Source organism: Oncorhynchus tshawytscha, linkage group LG12 (genome assembly GCF_018296145.1).
Source record: "Oncorhynchus tshawytscha isolate Ot180627B linkage group LG12, Otsh_v2.0, whole genome shotgun sequence".
In the NCBI taxonomy this organism is placed as follows: domain Eukaryota; kingdom Metazoa; phylum Chordata; class Actinopteri; order Salmoniformes; family Salmonidae; genus Oncorhynchus; species Oncorhynchus tshawytscha.
The window spans coordinates 23965785-23992114 of NC_056440.1; the positions used below are offsets into that span (position 1 = coordinate 23965785).

A 26330-nucleotide genomic window follows, 5' to 3' on the forward strand; every position below is an offset into this window, starting at 1 on the left:
TACTGTCTCCATTTCACTTTGGCCATTGTTGTGGGCCTGCCCACCCCTCAACAGCCTCAAATAGACTATTTCATGTGGGTTGGGGTGGGGCGGCAGACACACGCATCTCACATTTAATTACATTTTTAGATATTGCTTCTAAATTTAAAAGAAATCACAAATAATATTTCATATTATTAATTTCAAACAAGGGCATTAGCATGAGAAGAACTTACCAGTCCAAAACGATGTCCTCTCCGTTCAAAGAAATATTCCTCCACTTGGGAATCGCTAAATGAATCGTCCTACAACAATCTCTGTCTCACTTTTCCGATCAATTTCTTCTAAAATTGTGTGTACATCTGTATATATAGACTGAGATTTAGCTTTCCCTGACTTAGTCGCCATACTGATTGATATATAAACAGCTGAATCTGCGCGTTTACCAAACAATGCTGTGCGTAATATGCGTAGCTCCTTCCGGTATAAAACTTCAATAGCAAATGACTCTCTTTACGCCAGAGTTTACTACATGGGTTGGTCTTCCAACACATAACCATTGCATATTGCCGTTTACCTCAGCTAATTGGCTATCTACCCAGCTAGATTTCAAGACGATCAGTGGTCATTGGGTTAAAATACAGTCAATCAACGAAACAGTGGTCATATCATTGGTGCACAGTGATGTCATTACCTGTTGTCTTCAAATCGGTTTCTTTCAGTCAATACGTCCCGCAAAATGGCCCATCATGTTTGGTTGTGTTACAAACAAACAAGTTGATTGCAATGATACCAAACATGGCTGGAAAAGTCACATTTTGTGTGGGTATTTACCCTCGAATGGGTCGTCGTCAAATGGAATGAGACGGAATTCACGACACAAGCGGTTCACAAAATGTTTCGTGTTAGGCTATAAAAACGGATTTTATCAAACAAAAGATCATTCATTATGTAACAATGAGCATTGGGATTGCAAACAGACGAAGATCGTCAAAGGTAAACAATTTATTTTAATGCAGTTTGATTTTGTTATGCCTGTGCTGGTTTAAATAGTTTTTTTTTTTATGGGGCTCTATCCTCGGATAATCGCATCGTATTCTTTCGCAGTAAATCCTTTTTTAAATCTGACAACGCAGTTGGATTAGCAAGATTCTAGGCTTTCGATACATGTGAGACACTTGTATTTTCATGAATGTTTAATATTACTATTTATGTAGCGATCACCGTATGTTGTGGAATTTCAGCCCGCTACCGGGTTCCGTGCGCAGAGAGGTTAACAAAGGAAATTGAAGGACTAACAGTACAGTTAGATAGCAATAAAAACTGTACCATAGAGGCAAAGAATAAGTTGGAGGAAAAACAAAAAGAAATGGAGAAACTTATTCAAGAAAGATCCAGTGTAATATATTATAAAATATTAAGCGAACTGGATAGAATATGTGGGAAAATGCACCAAATTATTTGTTTATCTTCAATATAGAAATGCTACCAAAAATGTATGGAAACTTGTTACAAATGGAGTAATGCATGATTCACCAAATTATATTTTGAAAGAGGAAGTAAAATACTTTAAGAATGTTTTAGTTTGTCTCCTCCATCTCCACTAATTGTATGGATATTTTTCCTAATAATAATAATGTCAAATTAACATCTGTACAGAAGGACATGTGAAGGCCAAATTACAGAGGAGGAACTTCTTTATGCAATTAAAGCCTTTATGTCTGGGAAAACTCCAGGGTTGGATGGCAGTATACAAAACTTATTTGATAACCTCAGAGGACCATTATTAGAATGTTTTAACCACTCTTATATAAATTGTAGATTATCAAACACGCAACAAGGTCTGATATCATTATTACTGAAACAGGACACAAGTGGTGTGTGTATATATAAAGTTCCAGTTCATTTAAAAAATTGGAGACCTCTTACACTTCAGTGTTGTGATGCAAAAATCCTAGCAAAATGCTTGGTGCATAGAATTAATAAAGTATTGTCAGATATTATTCATCCTAATCAGACCGTTTTTTTACATGGACGATACATTGGAGATAATATAGTAGTAGGGCTGTTCAGAACGAGAGTCGAGTCTAGTGTACTGTTGTGGTTGGGGCGCGCGACATGAAAGCTCGCTCCACTTTGTTTTTGTCCGGTATTGAACACAGTTTATCCCGTCTTAAATTTGATCGATTATTTACGTTTAAAAATACCTAAAGTTGGATTAGGAAAGTTGTTTGGATCAAGTTTACAGGTAACTTATTAGATACTTTGTAGTCATGTTGCGCAAGTTGGAACCGGTGTATTTTCTGAATCAAACGCGCCAAATAAATGGACATTTTGGGGATATAACGACGGAATTTATCAAACAAAAGGACCATTTGTGATGTTTAATGGACATATTGGAGTGCCAACAGAAGCTCTTCAAAGGTAAGGCATAAATCATATCATTATTTCTGACTTTTGTGTCGCGCCTGGCGGATTGAAATGTGATTTTCATGTGTTTGTTTGATGGGGTGCTGTCCTCAGATAATAGCATGGTTTGCTTTCGCCGTAAAGCCCTTTTGAAATCTGACACGGTGGCTGGATTAACAAGAAGTTCATCTTTAAACCGGTGTATAACACTTGTATGAGTCATGAATTATTATTATGAGTATTTCTGGTTTTGAATTTGGCGCACTGCTATTTCACTGGGCGTTGTAAAATCAATCCCGTTAACTTCTTGATGCACCCATCCCGTTAGCGGCATGATTTTCGTCAACATCTGCTGAATTGCAGAGCGCCAAATTCAAATTAAATTACTAAAAAACATTTTAATTTTCATGAAATCACATGTGCAATATAGCAAAACACAGCTTAGTTTAATCCACCTGGCGCGTCAGATTTCAAAAAAGCTTTTCGGCGAAAGCATACCAAGCGTTTATGTAAGGACATCTCTCTCAGCAGACGAAACATTACAAACAGCTAGCAGCCAAGTAGATCGAGTTTGAGTTTATTTAATTTTTACAGGGACAGTGCACATTAATCAACGTTTCAGTAAAAGTGCCGGTTTTAGCCAGCCGGCTAATTTTCAACCGCAGTCCCTGGGCAGGTTATTAAAAACAATTACAATATAGACAATCATTGAGCAGTGAGCACATGCAGAGCAACGTAGGACAAGCAAGACGTAGCATACAGACAGAACAAAAAGCAGCAAGACAAAATTCATAAAAGCAACATTGTTTCCACACCTCACAAGCTACAGACAACAGACAACATGGAAAGCGGCAATACACAGCTAGGGATTATGATCACAAATCTGATTGCCCTTTAGCCATGTATTCATACATTTTGTGAAAGTGTGATAGGTGGTGCAGTTATGTGTGTCTGGTGGCAGTGTATTCCAGACAAGGGAAGCTCTCACAGAGAAAGCGGATTTACTAAAGGTGCTTTTCCTTAAGAGAACTATACAGTCACCTCTCATGGCAGACCTTGTGGACCTGCTGCCATATGGTTGGTCACGAAAGTCAGAAAAGCAATAAAATGAATCACTTACCTTTGATGATCTTCGGATGTTTGCACTCGCGAGATTCCCAGTTACACAATAAATGTTCCTTTTGTTCCATAAAGATTATTTTTACATCCAAAATACCTCTGTTTGGTTGGAGCGTTATGTTCAGAAATCCTACAGGCTTGAGCGGTCATGACCGGGCAGACAAATTCCAAATATCTGTAACGTTCGTAGAAACATGTCAAACGTTTTTTATAATCAATCCTCAGGTTGTTTTTACAATATATAATCGATATTTCAACCAGACTGTAGCTTCTTCAATGGGAGAGAGAAAATGTCTGCTCCAAGCTGTTGCGCTTGCAAAACGCTGCTGGCACCCAGCCATCCAATGACGCGATGCGATCTTTCTAGCTAATTTTTCAAAATAAAAGCTTGAAACTATGTCTGAAGACTGTTTACAACATGTGGAAGCCATAGGAAAAGGAATCTGGTTGATATCCCTTTAAATGGAGCGAAGGCAGGCAATGGAACAGAGGTTTCAGGAAAAACAGCACTTCCGGTTGGATTTTCCTCAGATTTTCGCCTGCAATATCAGTTCAGTTATACTCAGACAATATTTTGACCGTTTTGGAAACTTTAGAGTGTTTTCTATCCTAATCTGACAATTATATGCATATTCTAGATTCTGGGCCTGAGAAATAGGCAGTTTCATTTGGGTACGTTTTTCATCCAAACATCAAAATACTGCCCCATACACTCAACAGGTTAACCACTCTGGGATAGGACGATTGCGTCCCACCTGGCCAATAGCCAGGGAAGATGCAGAGCGCCATATTCAAATAAAATACTATAAAAAATCAAACATTCATGAAATCACACATGTAAGATACCAAATTAAAACTACACGTGTTATGAATCCAGCCAACATGTCAGATTTCAAAAAGGCTTTTTGGTGAAAGCAAACAATGCTATTATCTGAGGGTAGCACCTCTGTATTCAAAGAGAGAGAACATATTTCAACCCTGCAGGCGCGACACAAAAAGCAGAAATAAAAATGTAAATCATGCCTTCCCTTTGATGACCTTCTTTTGTTTGCACTCCAATATGTCCCATAAACATCACAAATGGTCCTTTTTGTTCAATTAATTCCGCCCATATATATCCAAAATGTCCATTTATGTGGCGCGTTTGATCCAGAAAAACACAGGTTCCAACTTGCCCAACGTCACTACAAAATATCTCAAAAGTTACCTGTAAACTTTGCCAAAACATTTCAAACTACTTTTGTAATACAACTTTAGGTATTTTTTAAAGTAAATAATCAATAAAATTGAAGACGGGATGATCTGTGTTCAATACAAAAAGAAAACAAACTGACGCTACTTTTCTGGTCATGCGCATCTATCCAACAGTGCACTTCAAGTGACTCTCATTCAAGATGGCCGTACTTCTTCATTACACAAAGGAAAAACCTCAACCAATTTCTAAAGACTGACATCTAGTGGAAGCGATAGGAACTGCAAGCAAGTGCCTTAGAAATCTAGGTCCACATAGAAAACCCATTGAAAAGAGTGACCTCAACAACAACAAAATTCCTGGATGGTTTGTCCTCGGGGTTTCTCCTGCCAAATAAGTTCTCTTATACTCAGACATAATTTTAACAGTTTTAGAAACTTTAGAGTTTTCTATCCAAATCTACCAATTATATGCATATCCTAGCTTCTGGGCCTGAGTATCAGGCAGTTTACTTTGGGCACACTTTCATCCGGATGTGAAAATAATGCCCTCTAGCCTTAAGAATTAAGGGATTGGAAATCCATGGCTTAAATACTAAGGTGTCATTGTACGCTGATTCATGTTTTCTTTTAAAAACATAATTAGAATCTTTCCACGGCCTCATAGAGAATCTAGATACTTTTGCTATCGTCTCTGGATTAAAACCAAATTATAAGTGTATTATAAGTATTACGTATTGGATCACAAAAAAATGCTAATTTTACATTACCGTGTAGTTTACCAATTAAATGGTCTCACTAAAGGCATCAGTCATACAAAAGTTGTACTTAAATCCAAACTGGTTTTCTAGTAAATTGGTAGGAATGTCTCATCCTTTGTTCAAGAATGGCCTTTTCCCCTTTGTTCAGATTACACCTGCTCACTTTCAGTTGTTTGAAAAGGAAATAATCTCAAATATCGTTATTTTTTTAAACAAGCCTTAGAAAGTTGGTTGCAATTTCAGTTGAATCCACCTGAAAAGACAGAACAAATAATACAACAAATATTGTGGTTAAACTCAAATATACTAATTGATTAAAAAATATAACAAATTTGAAGAAATTATTTAAAAAGGTGTTTTAGTGAATGATATCATAAATAGGACTGGTGGAGTTATGCAGCTAACACAGACATGGAAATATCTGCTCTACCCAAAATTACAACCAACTAATTGCAGCACTACCACAAAAATGGAAGAGGCAAGTAGAAGGGGAAAAAAGTAAGGAACTGGTATGTCGGCCCTGTATTAAAGAACATAAATGGTTAAAGAAAAGTGTGATAAATAAAAAACGATACCAATTGAGCTTGCTGTCATTGCAGGTAATCGCAACGCTGTGCGTTACAGGGAAGACATCCTCTTCCCTCATGTGGTACCCTTCCTGCAGGCTCACTTCTTCTTTAGTGAATAACTGTTCAAAGTTCATACCAAGTTGCCGTAATCAGCTCGCACTGTATTCTGGCTGGTCTAGTTGAAATTCACCATTCCAGCGTAGTGATCGTCACTTCCACGTTGAAATTCACCATTCCAGCGTAGTGATCGTCACTTCCACGTTGAAATTCACCATTCCAGCGTAGTGATCGTCACTTCCACGTTGAAATTCACCATTCCAGCGTAGTGATCGTCACTTCCACGTTGAAATTCGCCCTTTTAAACATTTGGACACCAGTCCTCACGTCGTCGGGAACTAAATTGACATCCGTCAACGGGCTTTTGTACTGTGGGAGAGAAGGTCGTGTTTCATAGTTCTCAACCAATGTCTGTTCACTTGGGGGATGTCCACTGAGTGAGCGTAGTTTACTAATGTAAACATTTCTCTCATTTAGAAGTTAAAATTACATCTGGTCACAAATTGTTTCATATTTAAACATTTAAATTGCACAACCATTCCATGTGAATCTTATAACTAGAATGTGTAGATGTCCCAAGATTACATTTGTCGTCCTTTCATCAGATATAATGTCCCAGACACCAACTGATCTGATATCATATTCTTTAAGTACCAACGGACACTTTCAACTGGTTGAGAAAGGGAAATATTGTTCCATTCCTCAACCTTTTGATGTTGCCATACTCTCTCTGTTAACAAATGGCTTTCCAAGAGTCCATTCTGTAGAGTGGAGAGAAAAGGGGGAAATGTATTTATGGGGGGTCATAAACCTCACCCAACAGGGCAACGTCATGACAATGTTTCGATTTTATACCTTCTAAGCCTGCATGGTGCGACTCTAATGATGTTTTGAAAAAAGGCATGAGCTCTGATTAGTTTTTTTTTGCTCAGACTGTACACACTTCATCAGTCTCTCATTCACAATTTGACAAGCATTTGATAATGCCTCAAATTTCCTGGCTGCATCCCCTTTGTGGCCGTAATGCCCAAGAAAAAAATCTGTGCCCTTGGGCTGAATATAATAATTATGTTTCCCTTCTCCCGGCTGCGTGCCGAAGCATCTCACTCGTATGGCTCTCAGTCACGTGGTACATGTCTTTCTCACAGGCTTCAAGTGAAGACAGACACATCGGGGACGCAACTGTGCGCATCCTTATCCAATTCTGAGGCGCATATTGGAAGAACTGTCCACATTTACTTTTTGTCAACCAACAAGATGAGTAGGCGTAACAAACAGCAAAAGCACTAGTCTATATACTATCCCCATAGTACAAAAGTTCACCTATTCCGTGCGAGAAATACATTTTCCAAACATAGCCCGGGACAGTTGTGGAATGCCCTAGATCCCAAATTAATACAACCACTAGCATCGAAAAAACAGTTTTAAGCAATGAGCCTGACGAAACAGATGAGAACATTTAGCTTAAAATGTTGTTAAACTATTGGGCTATTTCTTGACATTATAAGCGCAGCAATGCGCAAATGGCAGTAGGCTATAAGCGCAAATGTTCCATTAGCAGGAAAACACCATTCTCAAAAGTGACCACAGATGCGATGATGCATTAAATAATTTTATTATAAAGGTGAATTATTATGGTGAAAATTATCTTCCCCCAAACTTGACACTCACGCACTGCATATGTTTGCCAGTTAGGCTCTACACCTGTTATAAAGCAGATTAATGTGCTTCATTTTAAGAAGTTATTTGACCACTGTCATTGCCAACAAAGGGTATATAACAAAGTATTGAGAAACTTTTGTTATTGACCAAATACTTATTTTTCCACCATAATTTGCAAATACATTTATTAAAAATCCTGCAATGTGATTTTCTGGACTTTTTTCCCTCATTTTGTCTGTCATAGTTGAAGTGTACCTATGATGAAAATTACAGGCCTCTCATCTTTGTAAGTGGGAGAACTTGCACAATTGGTGGCTGACTAAATACTTTTTTGCCCCACTGTATGTGTGGAATTAGTTTAGATTTAAAATGACCCATTATCATGCACCTGTCTTAAAACAGGGCATCGGGAAAAATACATGTCATCTATGCACTTAAATAGCAAATGGAGGACACTTTTCCATTGGTTTATTTTCACACCAGTCAGGTAGGCTCTACTCCTGTTGTAAAGAGAAGCAATGTGCTAAATATTAGGAAAGTTGATAAATAAAGTAAGCCTAGCCTGAAGAAAGCTGATGGGATCGTCCTCTTTTTAATAGAGGCCATCACTCTGTTTTCTCACACAATTGCATAGCCTATAGAAATGTTGCTCAACATGAGCTCATGGGCTCTCAAAGTGTTTGATTCGATTTTTGAATACATTTGCATTGACGTCAGAGTGATTAGAGGGACAGTGGAGTGCCGAGTACTAGGCAGTTAGCAAGTTTGGTGGGCTACTTATGACCATCAGCAGCATCAGAGCTTGGAGAAGCCTAATTACCCAGGTGGAATTTGACTGCCGTCATGACTCGTGACCGCCGTTGTGGCAGTAATGCGGTCACCGTAACAGCCCTAGTTGTTACTGAGTGTGACTTTTCTCTCTGCTGTGTGTGTGGTGTGTGTGTGTGGTGTGTGTGTGTGTGTGCGTAGGAGATGTGTGACACAGGGAAGTGTCGTGTGGATGGAGGGCGCCCTCTACAAGATCTCCTGCTCCCTACCATTCTACACAACAGGTGTGTGCCTGCGCTTGCGTCACATCTTATCTCAATATTTGCTGTTCAGTCCTCACTTCTTATGAAACTCAGAGGAGGAGAGAGGACGATGGGAAAAGGAGAGAGTTGAAAGGGGGTATCAGCAGTGGGGACTGAAGATGGATGGAGAAAGAGTTTGTTGAGTCAATCTGTCTGGCTTTACTTGGTTTATTAGGTCTGTTTAAAGTCTCTATTGTTCACAGCTCAAATAGTAAACACACAGCAGTGAACAGGAGAGCTGGCCAAACCAAGCTGGGAACCTGGTGGGATATACACACACTTTTGATCTGACTCACAAAAACACACTCATTCAAAGTGCCTAACTGATGCTCAAACACCCTGCAGTCTCTACTCTCTAGGTTTTATGCTTCCTGTTCTCTATCTGGCATCGCTAATTGAGATTTCCTGTTTTGAAGGAGCTGATTTAGTGAAAGGTCTTCAGGCTGATATGTTTGTGCGCGCCCTTGCCCTTCCTCCAGGTCTGATGCGATATTTGGCCAGAGGACGATGTCATGGATCCTGCCCCCTCGTTATTTGCCTGAGCTCTGCCAATCGGAGAGAGACCTCAGCATTGCCCTCACCCTGCACCTCACCTACTGTGAGTTACACACACACACACACACACACACACACACACACACACACACACACACACAGAGATGCATACATAAAGCGCGCACACACACCCCCACCCTGCCCTTCATCTACTGTGAGTCTATTGCCGTCCTAAATCAACCCCTAGTCCTAACCCCTAGACTCTTCTTGATTTCCCCCTTGTACATCAGAAAGGACCAGATCAGCTATACTGTACTAGTCTGGAGTTTCCATAATATCTTTGACACTACATCACTGTCCAACCCCCCTCTCTCTCTCATACCCTCTGTCTCCATCTCTTTGACATGTCATAATGCCAGTTCGTCTATTAACATGTAATATACCTGGTGTTTTTCCTCTTTTTAGCCACTATGTCCTGCATGGCTGTGATGTCCACTAGCCTGGTCTCCTGTCTTCTACTGCACAAACACCGCAAGGTAGTGTGTGTGTGTGTGTGTGTGTGTGTGTGTGTGTGTGTGTGTGTGTGTGTGTGTGTGTGTGTGTGTGTGTGTGTGTGTGTGTGTGTGTGTGTGTGTGTGTGAACTATTCTCCTGCCAGCCCTGTGGTGATATCACAGGGAACACACACCATCTATGACCATAAACTCAGCCTGGGGGGTTAAGTACGGGAGTCCCGTGTTTTTCTGCTTTGCTGCTTATTGTTTCTGTGTATAGACGTTATTAGAGTCGCTGATGCTGACTTTCTACTCTCAAAGGGGCAAAGCCCTGTTCTTTCATTTTATTGGTCATTAGGTCGTCTGCTTACCTCATTTTCTCTCTCTCCACCCCCACCCTCCATCCAGGGTGTATGTCTGTCTGTGTTGTGTCGTGACGTGGCCTGGCTGCTGGAGGAGATATTGTTCAGGAACAGAGATGTGGGCTTTGGGGGGAGTCTGGTTGGGGTGGTCTACCACTCCCTCACCCTCCTCACCCCTCACCTCACCCTCGCTGCCCATCCCAAAGACAGGTAGGTAGGTGTGTGTGTGTGTGTGTGTGTGACGGAGAGGGAATACCAACCATTTCTCTCCCTCCCTTCTAGGTCTGATCCCCTCATCGCTCCCCACCCCTCTCTCTCTGCCACTCTCTCTCTTTCCCGCCATTCCCAGATACTCACACACACCTTCATCCATGAGGCCGTCGGAGGTACGTCTGTGCAAATTCATTACCACATTCACAATCTTCATTGATTAGTTGTATTATTTATGACTCTTTTGTTTTTCCTACAATTGACTGTGTGTGCAGCGTGTGCGGTGTCGGCCATGCTGTGTGAGGTGGCAGGCTGCGGGGGCAGCAGCAGGATCAGGGGTGAAGAGATTAAAGGTGACGGGGTCAGAGGGGAGATAGAGTTTGACGTGGCACTGTGTCAGGATGAACTGACTGAGAGAGCCCTGCAACTCACACACTTACTGCCCCCGGGGTATATACCTGTGAGTACGTACACACACAATGCCCCCCTGTGAACAATACCTGTGAATAGTACACATTCACACACACATACCTACTGTGCCTGGAAATACTAAACTAGACACACAATGGACTGGCTGGGTGTGTGTGTGTCTAATTCAATGAATGTTTAATGGAGCAGCACAGCCATTCATCTAGCTCTGAGAGTGCGAGAGATTGTGTATGCTCCATTGAGTGTGTGCTCTCGAACTCTCTGTCCTCAAAGGCTTTTAATCAAAGACATAAATACTAGGACTTTCTCTCTCTCGCTCCCTCTCTCTCTCCTTCTCGCTCCCTCCTTTGTCTGATTGCACCAGTTTTTATTTATATCTGACTCACACTGTTTCCTCACCCCCCCTACCGATCTGTGTTTCCTCACCTCCCCCTACCCATCTGTGTTTCCTCACCCCCCTACCGATCTGTGTTTCCTCACCTCCCCCTACCCATCTGTGTTTCCTCACCCCCGACCCATCTGTGTTTCCTCACCCCCTACCGATCTGTGTTTCCTCACCCCCGAACCATCTGTGTTTCCTCACCCCCCCGATCTGTGTTTCCTCACCTCCCCCTACCCATCTGTGTTTCCTCACCCCCTACCCTCCTGTGTTTCCTCACCCCCTACCGATCTGTGTTTCCTCACCTCCCCCTACCCATCTGTGTTTCCTCACCCCCGACCCATCTGTGTTTCCTCACCCCCTACCGATCTGTGTTTCCTCACCTCCCCTACCCATCTGTGTTTCCTCACCCCCGACCCATCTGTTTCCTCACCCCCTACCCATCTGTGTTTCCTCACCCCCTACCCATCTGTGTTTCCTCACCCCCTACCGATCTGTGTTTCCTCACCTCCCCCTACCCATCTGTGTTTCCTCACCCCCGACCCATCTGTGTTTCCTCACCCCCTACCCATCTGTGTTTCCTCACCCCCTACCCATCGGTGTTTCCTCACCACCCCCCATCCTGTGTTTCCTCACCCCCCACCCATCTGTGTTTCCTCACCCCCCTACCCTCCTGTGTTTCCTCACCCCCTACCCATCGGTGTTTCCTCACCCCCTACCCTCCTGTGTTTCCCACCCCCTACCCTCCTGTGTTTCCTCAACCCCCTACCCATCTGTGTTTCCTCAACCCCCTACCCTCCTGTGTTTCCTCACCCCCCACCCATCTGTGTTTCCTCACCCCCTACCCTCCTGTGTTTCCTCACCCCCTACCCATCTGTTTTTCCTCACCTCCCCCTGTGTTTCCTCACCCCCTACCCATCTGTTTTTCCTCACCTCCCCTACCCATCTGTGTTTCCTCACCCCCCTACCCATCGGTGTTTCCTCACCCCCTACCCTCCTGTGTTTCCTCACCCCCTACCCTCCTGTGTTTCCTCACCCCCTACCCATCTGTGTTTCCTCACCTCCCCACCCTCCTGTGTTTCCTCACCCCCTACCCATCTGTGTTTCCTCACCCCCTACCCATCTGTGTTTCCTCACCCCCTACCCATCTGTTTTTCCTCACCTCCCCTACCCATTGGTGTTTCCTCACCCCCTACCCATCTGTTTTCCTCACCTCCCCTACCCATCGGTGTTTCCTCACCCCCCCACCCATCTGTTTTTCCTCACCTCCCCCTTCCCATCTGTGTTTCCTCATCCCCCTTCCCATCTGTGTTTCCTCAACCCTCCCTACCCTCCTGTGTTTCCTCACCCCCTACCCATCTGTGTTTCCTCAACCCCCTACCCTCCTGTGTTTCCTCACCCCCTACCCATCTGTTTTTCACCTCACCCCCGACCCATCTGTGTTTCCTCCTCACCCCCCTACCGATCTGTGTTTCCTCACCTCCCCCTACCCATCTGTGTTTCCTCACCCCCCTACCCTCCTGTGTTTCCTCCCACCCCCTACTGATCTGTGTTTCCTCACCTCCCCCTACCCATCTGTGTTTCCTCACCCCCGACCCATCTGTGTTTCCTCACCCCCTACCGATCTGTGTTTCCTCACCTCCCCCTACCCATCTGTGTTTCCTCACCCCCGACCCATCTGTGTTTCCTCACCCCCTACCCATCTGTGTTTCCTCACCCCCCTACCCATCTGTGTTTCCTCACCCCCGACCCATCTGTGTTTCCTCACCCCCCTACCGATCTGTGTTTCCTCACCTCCCCCTACCCATCTGTGTTTCCTCACCCCCGACCCATCTGTGTTTCCTCACCCCCTACCCATCTGTGTTTCCTCACCCCCCTACCCATCTGTGTTTCCTCACCCCCCTACCCATCGGTGTTTCCTCACCCCCTACCCTCCTGTGTTTCCTCACCCCCCACCCATCTGTGTTTCCTCACCCCCTACCCTCCTGTGTTTCCTCCCCCCCCCTACCCATCGGTGTTTCCTCACCCCCCTACCCATCGGTGTTTCCTCACCCCCTACCCTCCTGTGTTTCCTCACCCCCTACCCATCTGTGTTTCCTCACCCCCTACCCTCCTGTGTTTCCTCACCCCCTACCCTCCTGTGTTTCCTCAACCCCCTACCCATCTGTGTTTCCTCAACCCCCTACCCTCCTGTGTTTCCTCACCCCCCACCCATCTGTGTTTTCACCCCCTACCCTCCTGTGTTTCCTCACCCCCTACCCATCTGTTTTTCCTCACCTCCCCCTACCCATCGGTGTTTCCTCACCCCCTACCCATCTGTTTTTCCTCACCTCCCCTACCCATCTGTGTTTCCTCACCCCCTCCCCCTACCCATCTGTGTTTCCTCACCCCCTACCCATCGGTGTTTCCTCACCCCCCTACCCTCCTGTGTTTCCTCACCCCCTACCCTCCTGTGTTTCCTCACCCCCCTACCCATCTGTGTTTCCTCACCTCCCCACCCTCCTGTGTTTCCTCACCCCCTACCCATCTGTGTTTCCTCACCCCCTACCCATCTGTGTTTCCTCACCCCCTACCCATCTGTTTTTCCTCACCTCCCCCTACCCATTGGTGTTTCCTCTACCCCCTACCCATCTGTTTTTCCTCACCTCCCCTACCCATCGGTGTTTCCTCACCCCCCACCCATCTGTTTTTCCTCACCTCCCCCTTCCCATCTGTGTTTCCTCATCCCCCTTCCCATCTGTGTTTCCTCAACCCTCCCTACCCTCCTGTGTTTCCTCACCCCCCTACCCATCTGTGTTTCCTCAACCCCCTACCCTCCTGTGTTTCCTCACCCCCCTACCCATCTGTTTTCCTCACCTCCCCTACCCATCGGTGTTTCCTCACCCCCACCCATCTGTTTTTCCTCACCTCCCCCTTCCCATCTGTGTTTCCTCATCCCCCTTCCCATCTGTGTTTCCTCAACCCTCCCTACCCTCCTGTGTTTCCTCACCCCCTACCCATCTGTGTTTCCTCAACCCCCTACCCTCCTGTGTTTCCTCACCCCTTCCCATCTGTGTTTCCTCAACCCCCTACCCTCCTGTGTTTCCTCACCCCCCTACCCATCTGTGTTTCCACATTGACTGATAACTGCCTGTCTGTCCACCAGCAGCAACGAAATATGCACAGATAATGCCCTGACTTGCCCCATGTTTCTGTCTTTCTTTCTCTATAGCCATGTCAGTCATCTCATGGCTTTGCTCTGGATGCAGTGGACACACTGGTGCGCTGTGGCATCCTTGTGATGGAAGAGGTTAAAAGTTCATCACACACAAACGTACATCTCTCACAACACACTTTCACCATTTCAACCCAGTGATTGGGCTTATGTCATTTATATCGTTCGTGTGTGTGTAGGTTCCTAGCGACACGCCGATCTGTGATTTCTGGAGGAAGGGTGCTCTGACCTGGAGTGCTTCAGACGACCATTCTGACTGTGAAGAAGGAGAGGCACGCTCCTTCAAGGTACACACACAGAACTACTAATCAACACAACTCAGTGACTAAAATCTATCTCTCTCATTCTCGTTGTAGTTGAGCCAGCCCAGCCAGTGTCCAGAACTGCTTTTCTTCCTGTGCAGTCTGATGGCTGGCTACCTGAGGGCCCTGTGCTGGGCTACAAAGGGGTTAGACCTCCTAGACACTCCGCTACCAGGTGTGTGTGTGTGTGTGTGTGTGTGTGTGTGTGCGCGTGTTTGTGGAACTCCTCTGAGTAGCTGTGTGTGTCTCACCCTGCAGAGGCTGTCTGTTTGGGCCAGATACACTCCCACCTGTGTGACACCGCCCAGAGGGATAGGGGACACTATGGTGAGACTGGAATTACACAATGACATACACACAGAATGCTTAATACCGATACTTCAAACATTTGCCTAATGAAAATCTCCTCTTTAATAACCAGCTTTTTTGTCTGGAGGTTACGCACATGACTCACCTTTCACAAACACTGGTTTGTTGTGTGTGTGTGTGTGTCACAGAGAGCTGCTCAGAGGAGGTGGCACGTGTGACAGTCAGGACGCTGACAGACCTGGGGGTGAGAAGCAGTCACTCTGTATATGATTAACATTTTATCATTGACTCACTGGTCCTTGCACGTGTATCTAAATAGTGTTTGTGTGTCAGGTGCTGGTTGAGGATCAGCAGAGAGGATGTGTGTTCCTGGGAGTCAGTCCACTCTTCCAACAGACAGACAACAGACAGAAACTCCACAGCTTTATATCCCAGTTCCTCTATGACTAACACACACACACACCACAAGAGAACGACCAAGCAGTGAATGAGAGTAAAGTCTATATAGTGAAGCTCTATAATGTTTAGCCTGCTCTTATTGACTTTCATGTGTTTACATGATCAATTTGTTGGAATTAAGTTTACATTTTACTGTTCTCATCAGGCATTTTTTTTGTTTAATCTCAATGCGTGTTTCAGTTTAGTAAAAGACTTTGCATGAGTCTATAATGGACCGGAACATTGGGTCTTGTTTCAGTTTAGATGTTGCCTTTGGCCAAAGATGTATAGTGATAACTTGGCTTGGAACAGTTCACATTTTTGGACACACCAGAGAAATTGAGAGAAGATGTGTGTTTCTAGTGTTAATGATGCAGAATAGCTCAGTGGAAAGTGTCGAGCAAGATTTTTTTCATATGATGCTCTTTGTTACGTTGATGTTATTAAACCTAGAAATGTTTTTATTTTCTGAATCCATCATTGCTCTGCTCTCACAAACCTGAAGCATCACACTCCATTAGAAGTGATAAGGGTCATAATGATTGAGAACAATCCCTATAAAACTAATGTGTGGGCAGCCATTCAGTTTATTGTTTGCCAAGTGTTCACATAATTAACAATGGTTTATGGACTAGAGGTCAGTTTAGATTAGAACTCTTGAGTCTTATCAAGTCTAGGCAGTATATTTCTATCATTCCTGTTCTTGGCAGTGTATATCTATAACTGTTCTAGGCCAGGGCTCTCCAACCCTATTTCTGGAGAGCTACCATCGTATAGGTTTTTACTCCAACCCTAAACTAGCAAACAGATATAATAAATGAAACTAAATCATTTCAAACTTTGCTTACATTTGTATATGATCACTGTTATGCATGGAAATACTTTAGAACAGATTTCCCAAAATGTTAATGTTTTTTATGTCCAATGAAAACATATACAGTACCAATCAAAAGTTTAGAACACCTACTCATTCAAGGGTTTTTCTTTATTTTTTACTATTTTCTACATTGTAGAATAATAGTGAAGACATAAACTATGAAATAACACATGGAATCATGTAGTAACCAAAAAAGTGTTAAACAAATCAAAATATATTTTATAGATTCTTAAAAGTAGCCACCCTTTGCCTTGATGACAGCTCTACTTCCGGCGCCGACAGAGATGGCCGCCTCGCTTCGCGTTCCTAGGAAACTATGCAGTTAACTATGTGTTATTTCTTACATTGGTACCCCAGGTCATCTAGGTTTCATTACATACAGTCGAGAAGAACTACTGAATATAAGAGCAGCGTCAACTCCCCATCAGTAGGACCAAGAATATGACTTTCGCGAAGCGGATCCTGTGTTCTGCCATTCACCCAGGACAACGGAATGGATCCCAGCCAGCGACCCAAAAAAACGACTTCGTAAAAGGGGGAAACTTAGCGGTCTTCTGGTCAGACTCCGGAGACGGGCACATCGTGCACCACTCCCTAGCATTCTTCTCGCCAATGTCCAGTCTCTTGACAACAAGGTTGATGAAATCCGAGCAAGGGTAGCATTCCAGAGGGACATCAGAGACTGTAACGTTCTTTGCTTCACGGAAACATGGCTCACTGGAGAGACTCTATCGGAGTCGGTGCAGCCAGCTGGTTTCTCCACGCATCGCGCCAACAGAAACAAACATCTTTCTGGTAAGAAGAGGGGCGGGGGCTTATGCTTCATGGTTAACGAGACGTGATGTGGCCACAACAACATACAGGAACTCAAGTCCTTCTGTTCACCTGATTTAGAATTCCTCACAATCAAATGTCGACCGCATTATCTACCAAGGGAATTCTCTTCGATTATAATCACAGCCGTATATATTCCCCCCCAAGCAGACACATCGATGGCTCTGAACTAACTTTATTTGACTCTTTGCAAACTGGAATCCATATATCCTGAGGCTGCATTCATTGTAGCTGGGGATTTTAACAAGGCTAATCTGAAAACAAGACTCCCTAAATTGTATCAGCATATCGATTGCACAACCAGGCTGGAAAAACATTGGATCATTGCTATTCTAACTTCCGCAACGCATATAAGGCCCTGCCCCGCTCTCCTTTCGGAAAAGCTGACCACGACTCCATTTTGTTGATCCCTGCCTACAGACAGAAACTAAAACAAGAAGCTCCCGCGCTGTCTGTTCAACGCTGGTCCGACCAATCTGATTCCACACTCCAAGACTGCTTCCATCACGTGGACTGGGATATGTTTCGTATTGCATCAAACAACAACATTGACGAATACGCTGATTCGGTGAGCGAGTTCATTAGAACGTGCGTTGAAGATGTCGTTCCCATAGCAACGATTAAAACATTCCCAAACCAGAAACCGTGGATTGATGGCAGCATTCGCGTGAAACTGAAAGCGCGAACCACTGCTTTTAATCAGGGCAAGGTGACCGGAAACATGACCGAATACAAACAGTGTAGCTATTCCCTCCGCAAGGCAATCAAACAAGCTAAGCGTCAGTATAGAGACAAAGTAGAATCTCAATTCAACGGCTCAGACACAAGAGGTATGTGGCAGGGTCTACAGTCAATCACGGATTTCAAAAAGAAAACCAGCCCCGTCAGAGACCAGGATGTCTTGCTCCAAGGCAGACTAAATAACTTTTTTGCCCGCTTTGAGGACAATACAGTACCACTGACACGGCCCTTAACCAAAACATGCGGACTCTCCTTCACTGCAGCCGACGTGAGGAAAACATTTAAACATGTTAACCCTCGCAAGGCTGCAGGCCCAGACGGCATCCCCAGCCGCGCCTTCAGAGCATGCTCAGACCAGCTGGCTGGTGTATTTACAGAAAAATTATTCAATCAATCCATATCTCAGTCTGTTGTTCCCACATGCTTCAAGAGGGCCACCATTGTTCCTGTTCCCAAGAAAGCTAAGGTAACTGAGCTAAACGACTACCGCCCCGTTGCACTCACTTCCGTCATCATGAAGTGCTTTGAGAGACTAGTCAAGGACCATATCACCTCCACCCTACCTGACACCCTAGACCCACTCCAATTTGCTTACCGCCCAAATAGGTCCACAGACGATGCAATCTCAACCACACTGCACACTGCCCTAACCCATCTGGACAAGAGGAATACCTATGTGAGAATGCTGTTCATCGACTACAGCTCGGCATTTAACACCATAGTGCCCTCCAAGCTCGTCATCAAGCTCGAGACCCTGGGTCTCGACCCCGCCCTGTGCAACTGGGTACTGGACTTCCTGACGGGCCGCCCCCAGGTGGTGAGGGTAGGCAACAACATCTCCACCCCGCTGATCCTCAACACTGGGGCCCCACAAGGGTGCGTTCTGAGCCCTCTCCTGTACTCCCTGTTCACCCACGACTGCGTGGCCTCGCACGCCTCCAACTCAATCATCAAGTTTGCGGACGACACAACAGTGGTAGGCTTGATTACCAACAACGATGAGACGGCCTACAGGGAGGATGTGAGGGCCCTCGGAGTGTGGTGTCAGGAAAATAACCTCACACTCAACGTCAACAAAACTAAGGAGATGATTGTGGACTTCAGGAAACAGCAGAGGGAACACCCCCCTATCCACATTGATGGAACAGCAGTGGAGAGGGTAGTAAGTTTTAAGTTCCTCGGCCTACACATCAGACAAACTGAATTGGTCCACCCACACAGACAGCATTGTGAAGAAGGCGCAGCAGCGCCTCTTCAACCTCAGGAGGCTGAAGAAATTCGGCTTGTCACCAAAAGCACTCACAAACTTCTACAGATGCACAATCGAGAGCATCCTGTCGGGCTGTATCACCGCCTGGTACGGCAACTGCTCTGCCCACAACCGTAAGGCTCTCCAGAGGGTAGTGAGGTCTGCACAACGCATCACCGGGGGAAAACTACCTGCCCTCCAGGACACCTACACCACCCGATGTCACAGGAAGGACATAAAGATCATCAAGGACAACAACCACCCGAGCCACTGCCTGTTCACCCCGCTATCATCCAGAAGGCGAGGTCAGTACAGGTGCATCAAAGCAGGGACGGAGAGACTGAAAAACAGCTTCTATCTCAAGGCCATCAGACTGTTAAACAGCCACCACTAACATTGAGTGGCTGCTGCCAACACACTGACTCAACTCCAGCCACTTCAATAATGGGAATTGATGGGAAATTATGTAAAATATATCACTAGCCACTTTAAACAATGCTACCTAATATAATGTTTACATACCCTACATTATTCATCTCATATGTATACGTATATACTGTACTCTATATCATCTACTGCATCTTTATGTAATACATGTATCACTAGCCACTTTAACTATGCCACTTTGTTTACATACTCATCTCATATGTATAAACTGTACTCAATACCATCTACTGTATCTTGCCTATGCCGCTCTGTACCATCACTCATTCATATATCTTTATGTACATATTCTTTATCCCCTTACACTTGTGTCTATAAGGTAGTAGTTTTGGAATTGTTAGCTAGATTACTTGTTGGTTATTACTGCATTGTCGGAACTAGAAGCACAAGCATTTCGCTACACTCGCATTAACATCTGCTAACCATGTGTATGTGACAAATAAGATTTGATTTGATTTTGAGCTTTGCACACTCTTGGCATTCTCAACCAGCTTCATGAGGTAGTCACCTGGAATGCATTTCATTTAACAGGTGTGCCTTAAGTTAATTTGTGGAATTTCTTTCCTTAATGCATTTGAGCCAGTCAGTTGTGTTGTGACAAGGTAGGGGTGGTATACAGAAGAGAGTCCTATTTGTGAAAAGACCAGGTCCATATTATGTCAAGAACAGCTCAAATAAGCGATGAGAAACGACAGTCCATCATTACTTTAGGACATGAAGGTCAGTCAGTACAGAAAATATCAAGAACATTGAACGTTTCTTCAAGTGCAGTCGCAAAAACCATCAAGCACTATGATGAAACTGGCTCTCATGAGGAACGTCACAGGAAAGGAAGACCCAGAGTTATCTCTGCTGCAGAGGATAAGTTCATTAGAGTTAACTGCACCTCAGATTGCAGCCCAAATAAATGCTACACAGGCCTTCATGGTCGAATTGCTGCAAATAAACCACTACTAAAGGATACCAATAAGAAGAAGAGACTTAATTGGGCAAAGAAACACGACCAATGGACATTAGATTGGTGGAAATCTGTTCTTTGGTCTGATGAGTCCAAATTTGTGATTTTTGGTTCCAACTGCCGTGTCTTTGTGAGACTCAGTATGTGACTGGATTATCTCCGCATGTGTGGTTCTCATCGTGAAGCATGGAGGAGGTGGTGTGTGGGTGCTTTGCTGGTAACACTGTCAGTGATTTATTTTGAATTCAAGGCACACATTCTGCAGCGACACGCCATCCCATCTGGTTTGGGCTTAGTGGGACCATTTGTTTTTCATTTGTTTTTCAACAGGACAATGACCCAACACACCTCCAGGTTGTGTAAGGGCTATTTGACCAATAATGAGATTCATTGAGTTCTGCATCAGATGACCTGGCCTCCACAATCACCCAACCTCAACACAATTGAGATGGTTTGGGATGAGTTGGACCGCAGAGTGAAGAAAAAGCAGCTAACAAGTGCTCAGCATGTGTGGGAACTCCTTCAAGACTGTTCCAGGTGAAGTTGGTTAAGCGAAAGCTTTGCACACTCTTGGCAATCATCAAGGCAAAGGGTGGCTATTTGAAGAATCTAAAATAGATTTAAATGTTACTACATGATTCCATATGTTATTTCAGACTTTTGATGTCTTCACTATTCTACAATGTAGACAATAGTAAAAATAAAGAAAAACCCTTGAATGAGTGTGTTCAAAAGTTTGACTGATAATAAATAAATATATATATATATATATTATACTTCTAGCATGCCTGTTCTAGGCAGTGTACTTTATGTTGGTTGTAGGCAGTGTATTTCTATCATGCTTGTTCCAGGTAGTGCGTTTCTAACATCGCTGTTCTAGACAGTATATTTTATATCTGTCTTGATGTGCTGAATGAGAGCCCAGGAGAGCATGAACAACCAGGGGATGGGGGGGTCGGGGGTCACTGAATAACAAAGAGAGAGCAATCAATACTTAACCTGGGAGAAGAGTGGCTGGACAGAGCAAAAACATGGGAAGATGAGTTGAGGTCAAATAATTCACCCTTACATACTGTAGAAGACAACATGTGTAAGAAACATTTGAACAGATGGAAATAAGTCAAATCAGTTGTCTTGTAAGGCAACAATATAGCATGCAGACTATTTCAAGAGATGGCAGAGATTAGATACCGTTGTCTGAATGTCAGAAGACGTCTTATGACACACTACTACCACCTTGTGTTGGTCTGAACAAATGGCAGCATTTGTAATCAGAGATGTGACAGGCTGGCTGTGCATTTTACCTCTATTGCCCTTGAATAATCAATAGCCTTCAGCTCTCTCTTTCTGTCTCGCACTTTGCATTTAGATTAAGTGGGTATCTCTGGGCTGTGTTTGACACAGTAAACACTTGTGTTTGTGTAAGTGCCACAGGAGAGGCCACTGTCTGATGGTGAGACTAACCAGGTATAATGTTTCCAATACAGAATATGTATCTACCGTAGAGCATTGAGCTGCAGTGGACCCAGATATTTAATATTTCCAAGGTCATACATATGTCTGATTGAATCATGGAGACCAAAGCCACCATCTCCATACAGAGAAGATGAGCTGCCCACAACAGCTGACTCAGAGCAATACCTTTCCAGCTGCCACACTGCCTCATGGTAAGCAGCTGCTATTCCTGCACACACTGGAATCTTATCTGTGCCCACATCTAACCTCATACACTCAGTTGTCTGTTTTATTAGGTACACCACCCCATTCATGAAAATGGTTCACACCTACAGACAGTGACTCATGTGACTGTGGCTTGCTATATAAAGTAGAATCCATGCCCTGAAGAATTCTGTCTGTTCTGGAGGCAAAGGGGGGTTCAACCCGGTACTGCACTGATCATAAATAAAACGCGACATATAGAATGTGCTGGTCCCATGTTTCATGAGTTGAAATAAAAAATCCCAGAAATTATCCATAAGCACAAAAAGCGTATCTCAAGTTTTGTGCACAAATTTGTTTCCCTCCCTGTTAGTGAGCATTTCTCCTTTGCCAAGATTATCCATCCACCTGATAGGTGCGGCATGTCAAGAAGCTGAATGAACAGCATTATCATTACACAGGGGCACCTTGTGCTGGGGACAATAAAAGGCCACCAAAATGTACAGTCACACAACACAATGCCACAGATGTCTCACGTTTTGTGGGGGCATGCTAACTGCAGGAATGTCCACCAGTGCTGTTTCTAGAAAATTAAATGTGCATTTCTATACCATAAGCCACCTCTAACGTTGTTTTAGAGAATTTGGCAGTATGTCCAACAGGCCTCACAACCTCATACCACGTATTACCACGCCAGCCGAGGGCCTCCACTTCTGGCTTCTTCACCTGCAGTATCATCTGAGACCAGCCACTCGAACAGCTGATGAAACTGGGGGTTTGCGCAGCCAAAGAACTGTCAAACCTTCCCAGGTAAGCTCATCTGTGTACTTGTCGTCCTCACCAGGGTCTTGACATGACTGCAGTTTGGCGTCATAACTGACTTTATTGGGCAAATGCTCACCTTCAATTGCCACTGACACGCTGGAGAAGTGTGCTCTTCCCGAATGAATCCCGGTTTTGACTGTACCGGGCAGATGACAGACAGCATGCCAAGTCAAATCAAATTGTATTTGTCATACACGTGTTTAACAGATGTTATAAACGGGTGTAGCGAAAAAATGCTGGTGTTTCTAGCTCTAACCGTGCAGTAATATCTAACAATTTCACAACAATACACACATCTAAAGTCAAGGAATGGAATTAAGAATATATAAATATTTGGGCGAGCAATGTCAGAGCGGAATAGACTAAGACAGTAGAATAGGATAGAATACAGTATATACATATTAGATGGGTAAGGCAAAATATGTCAACATTAATAAAGTCACTGGTGTTCCATTTATTAAAGTGGCCAGTGATTCCAAGTCTGTAAACTCAGCAAAAAAAGAAACGTCCTCACTGCGTTTATTTTCAGCAAACTTAACATGCGTAGATAGTTGTATGAACATAACAAGATTCAACAACTGAGACGTAAACTGAACAAGTTCCACAGACATGTGACTAACAGAAATTGAATAATGTGTCCCTGAACAAAGGGGGTCAAAATCAAAAGTAACAGGCAGTATCTGGTGTGGCCATCAGCTGCATTAAGTACTGCAATGCATCTCCTCATGGACTGCACCAGATTTGACAGTTCTTGCTGTGAGATGTTACCCCACTCTTCCACCAAGGCCCTTGCCCTCACCCTCCGATCCAACAGGTCCCAGATGTGCTCAATGGGATTGACATCCGCGCTCTTCGCTGGTCAATGGCAGAACACTGGCATTCCTGTCTTGCAGGAAATCACGCACAGAACAAGCAGTATGGCTGGTGACATTGATATGTTGGAGGAAGGGTACCACATGAGGGAGACGGATGTCTTCCCTGTAACGCATAGCGTTGAGATTTCCTGCAATGACAACAAGCTCAGTCTGATGCTGTGACACACCGCCCCAGACCATGACAGATCCTCCACCTCCAAATCGATCCCGCTCCAGAGTACAGGCCTCGGTGTAACGCTCATTCCTTCAACGATAAACGTGAATCCGACCATCCCCCCCCGGTGAGACAAAACCTTAACTCGTCAGTAAAGAGCACTTTTTGCCAGTCCTATCTGGTCCAGCGACGGTGAGTTTGTGTCCATAGGCGACATTGTTGCCAGTGATGTCTGGTGAGGACCTGCCTTACAACAGGCCTACAAGCCCTCAGTCCAGCCTTCCTCGGCCTATTGCGGACAGTCTGAGCACTGATGGAGGGATTGTGTGTTCTTGGTGTAACTCGGGCAGTTGTTGTTGCCATCCTGTACCTGTCCCGCAGGTGTGATGTTCGGATATACCGATCTTGTGCAGATGTTGTTACACGTGGTCTGCCACTGCGAGGACAATCAGCTGTCTCCCTGTAGCGCTGTCTTAGGCGTCTCACAGTACAGACATTGCAATTTATTGCGCTGTCCACATCTGCAGTCCTCATGCCTCTTTGCAGTATGCCTAAGGCACGTTCACGCAGATGAGCAGGGACTCTGGGCATCTTTCTTTTGGTGTTTTTCAGAGTCAGTAGAAAGGCCTCTTTAGTGTCCTAAGTTTCCAGAACTGTGACCTTAGTAGGTAATTATCTGCAAGCTGTTAGTGTCTTAACGACTGTTCCACAGGTGCATGTTCATTCATTGTTTATGGTTCATTGAACAAGCATGGGAAACTGTGTATAAACCCTTTACAATGAAGATCTGTTAAGTTATTTGGATTTTTACAGTTTTTCTTTGAAAGACAGGGTCCTGAAAAAGGGACGTTTCTTTTTTTGCTGAGTTTATAAAGGGCAGCAGCCTCTGTGCTAGTGATGGCTATTTAACAGTCTGATGGCCTCGAGATAAAAACTGTTTTTCAGTCTCTCGGGCCCAGCTTTGACGTACCTGTACTGATCTCGCCTTCTGGATGATAGCGGGGTGAACAGGCAGTGGCTCGGATGGTTGTTGTCCTTGATCTTTTGGGCCTTCCTGTGACATCGGGTGTCCTGGACATCAGGTGACATCAGGTGTCCTGGAGGGTTCATGTGTGGGAAAGCGGTATGCTGATGTCAACGTTGTGAACAGAGGGGTGGCGGTGAGGTTATGTTATGGGCAGGCATAAGCTGCGGACAACAAACATTTTATCGATGGCAATTTTTGATTGCATAGATATACTGTGACGAGATCCTGAGGCCCATTGTCTTGCCATTCATCCGTCGCCATCGCCTAATGTTTCAACATGATAATGCACGGCCCCACATCACAAGGACCTGTACACAATTCCTGGAAGCAGAAAATGTCCCAGTTCTTCCATGGCCTGCATACTCACCAGACATGTCACCCATTGAGCCTGTTCGGGATGCTCTGGATCGACTTGTACAACAGCATGTTCCAGTTCCTGCAAATATCCAGCAACTTCGCACAGCCATTAAAGAGTGGGACAACATTCCACAGGCCACAATCAACAGCCTGATCAACTCTATGCGAAGGAGTTGTGTTGTGCTGCATGAGGCAAATGGTAGTCACGCCTGATACTGACTGGTTTTCAGTTCCATACCCCTACCTTTTTTTTAAGGTATCTGTGACCAACAGTTGCCTGTCTGTATTCCCAGTCATATGAAATCCATAGATTAGGGCCTAATGAATGTATTTCAATTGACTAATTTCCTTCAAGTTCATTTAACTCAGTAAAATCTTTGAAGTTGTTGCATTTTGCGTTTTATTTTGTTCGGTATAGCTGGGTGTACCTAAATAAACTGACCACTGAGTATATCTATTGTCAAAGAAATATAACAGTGATATGAGTCATAATGACCCCCATGAATATTTAACACAATTATTAATGGTAGTCCTGCTTAATCTAATTGTCTAGGTAAAAATATATTCTTTATGACACTGTTTGCATCACAAATGGCATCCTATTCCCTATATAGTGCACTACTTTTGGTCTGTGGTCATGTTGGTAATAGGGTGCCATTTGGGATGGAAACATTGTTATAGCACACTTGACTTCTGTAAAGACTCATCATGCATTTAGCCATGTGAGTGGTATTTTAGTATGACAACAGATGTTTTGTATAAGAATGATCACCGAACACACACAGAGCTTGAATTGATAAGTAATCTAGTCGAATCTACAAGAATTCCACAAAATATATGCAACATGAGTTAGATTGACAGAATTTACACACAAAACATTGC

At 44.2% G+C, this 26330-nt stretch overlaps 1 protein-coding gene across 5 annotated transcripts in view; it reads left to right on the forward strand.

The window, feature by feature from the left end:
- gpat2 (glycerol-3-phosphate acyltransferase 2, mitochondrial) overlaps positions 1-15908 on the forward strand; it is a 50532-nt gene extending 34624 nt beyond the window's left edge. For 3 of the 5 annotated variants that reach the window (XM_042331455.1, XM_042331454.1, XM_042331453.1), the window contains 12 exons: positions 8717-8799; positions 9297-9415; positions 9778-9848; positions 10214-10377; positions 10450-10553; positions 10653-10837; positions 14397-14474; positions 14579-14686; positions 14756-14876; positions 14960-15028; positions 15199-15254; positions 15330-15908. In XM_042331455.1, coding sequence (XP_042187389.1) covers positions 8717-8799; positions 9297-9415; positions 9778-9848; positions 10214-10377; positions 10450-10553; positions 10653-10837; positions 14397-14474; positions 14579-14686; positions 14756-14876; positions 14960-15028; positions 15199-15254; positions 15330-15497 — 1326 coding nt within the window. In that variant the 3' untranslated portion in view covers positions 15498-15908. The remainder of the gene's footprint in view (positions 1-8716; positions 8800-9296; positions 9416-9777; positions 9849-10213; positions 10378-10449; positions 10554-10652; positions 10838-14396; positions 14475-14578; positions 14687-14755; positions 14877-14959; positions 15029-15198; positions 15255-15329) is intronic. The other 2 variants (XM_042331456.1, XM_024440601.2) reach the window with 1 other exon arrangement.
- The last annotated feature ends 10422 nt before the right edge of the window (positions 15909-26330 follow it).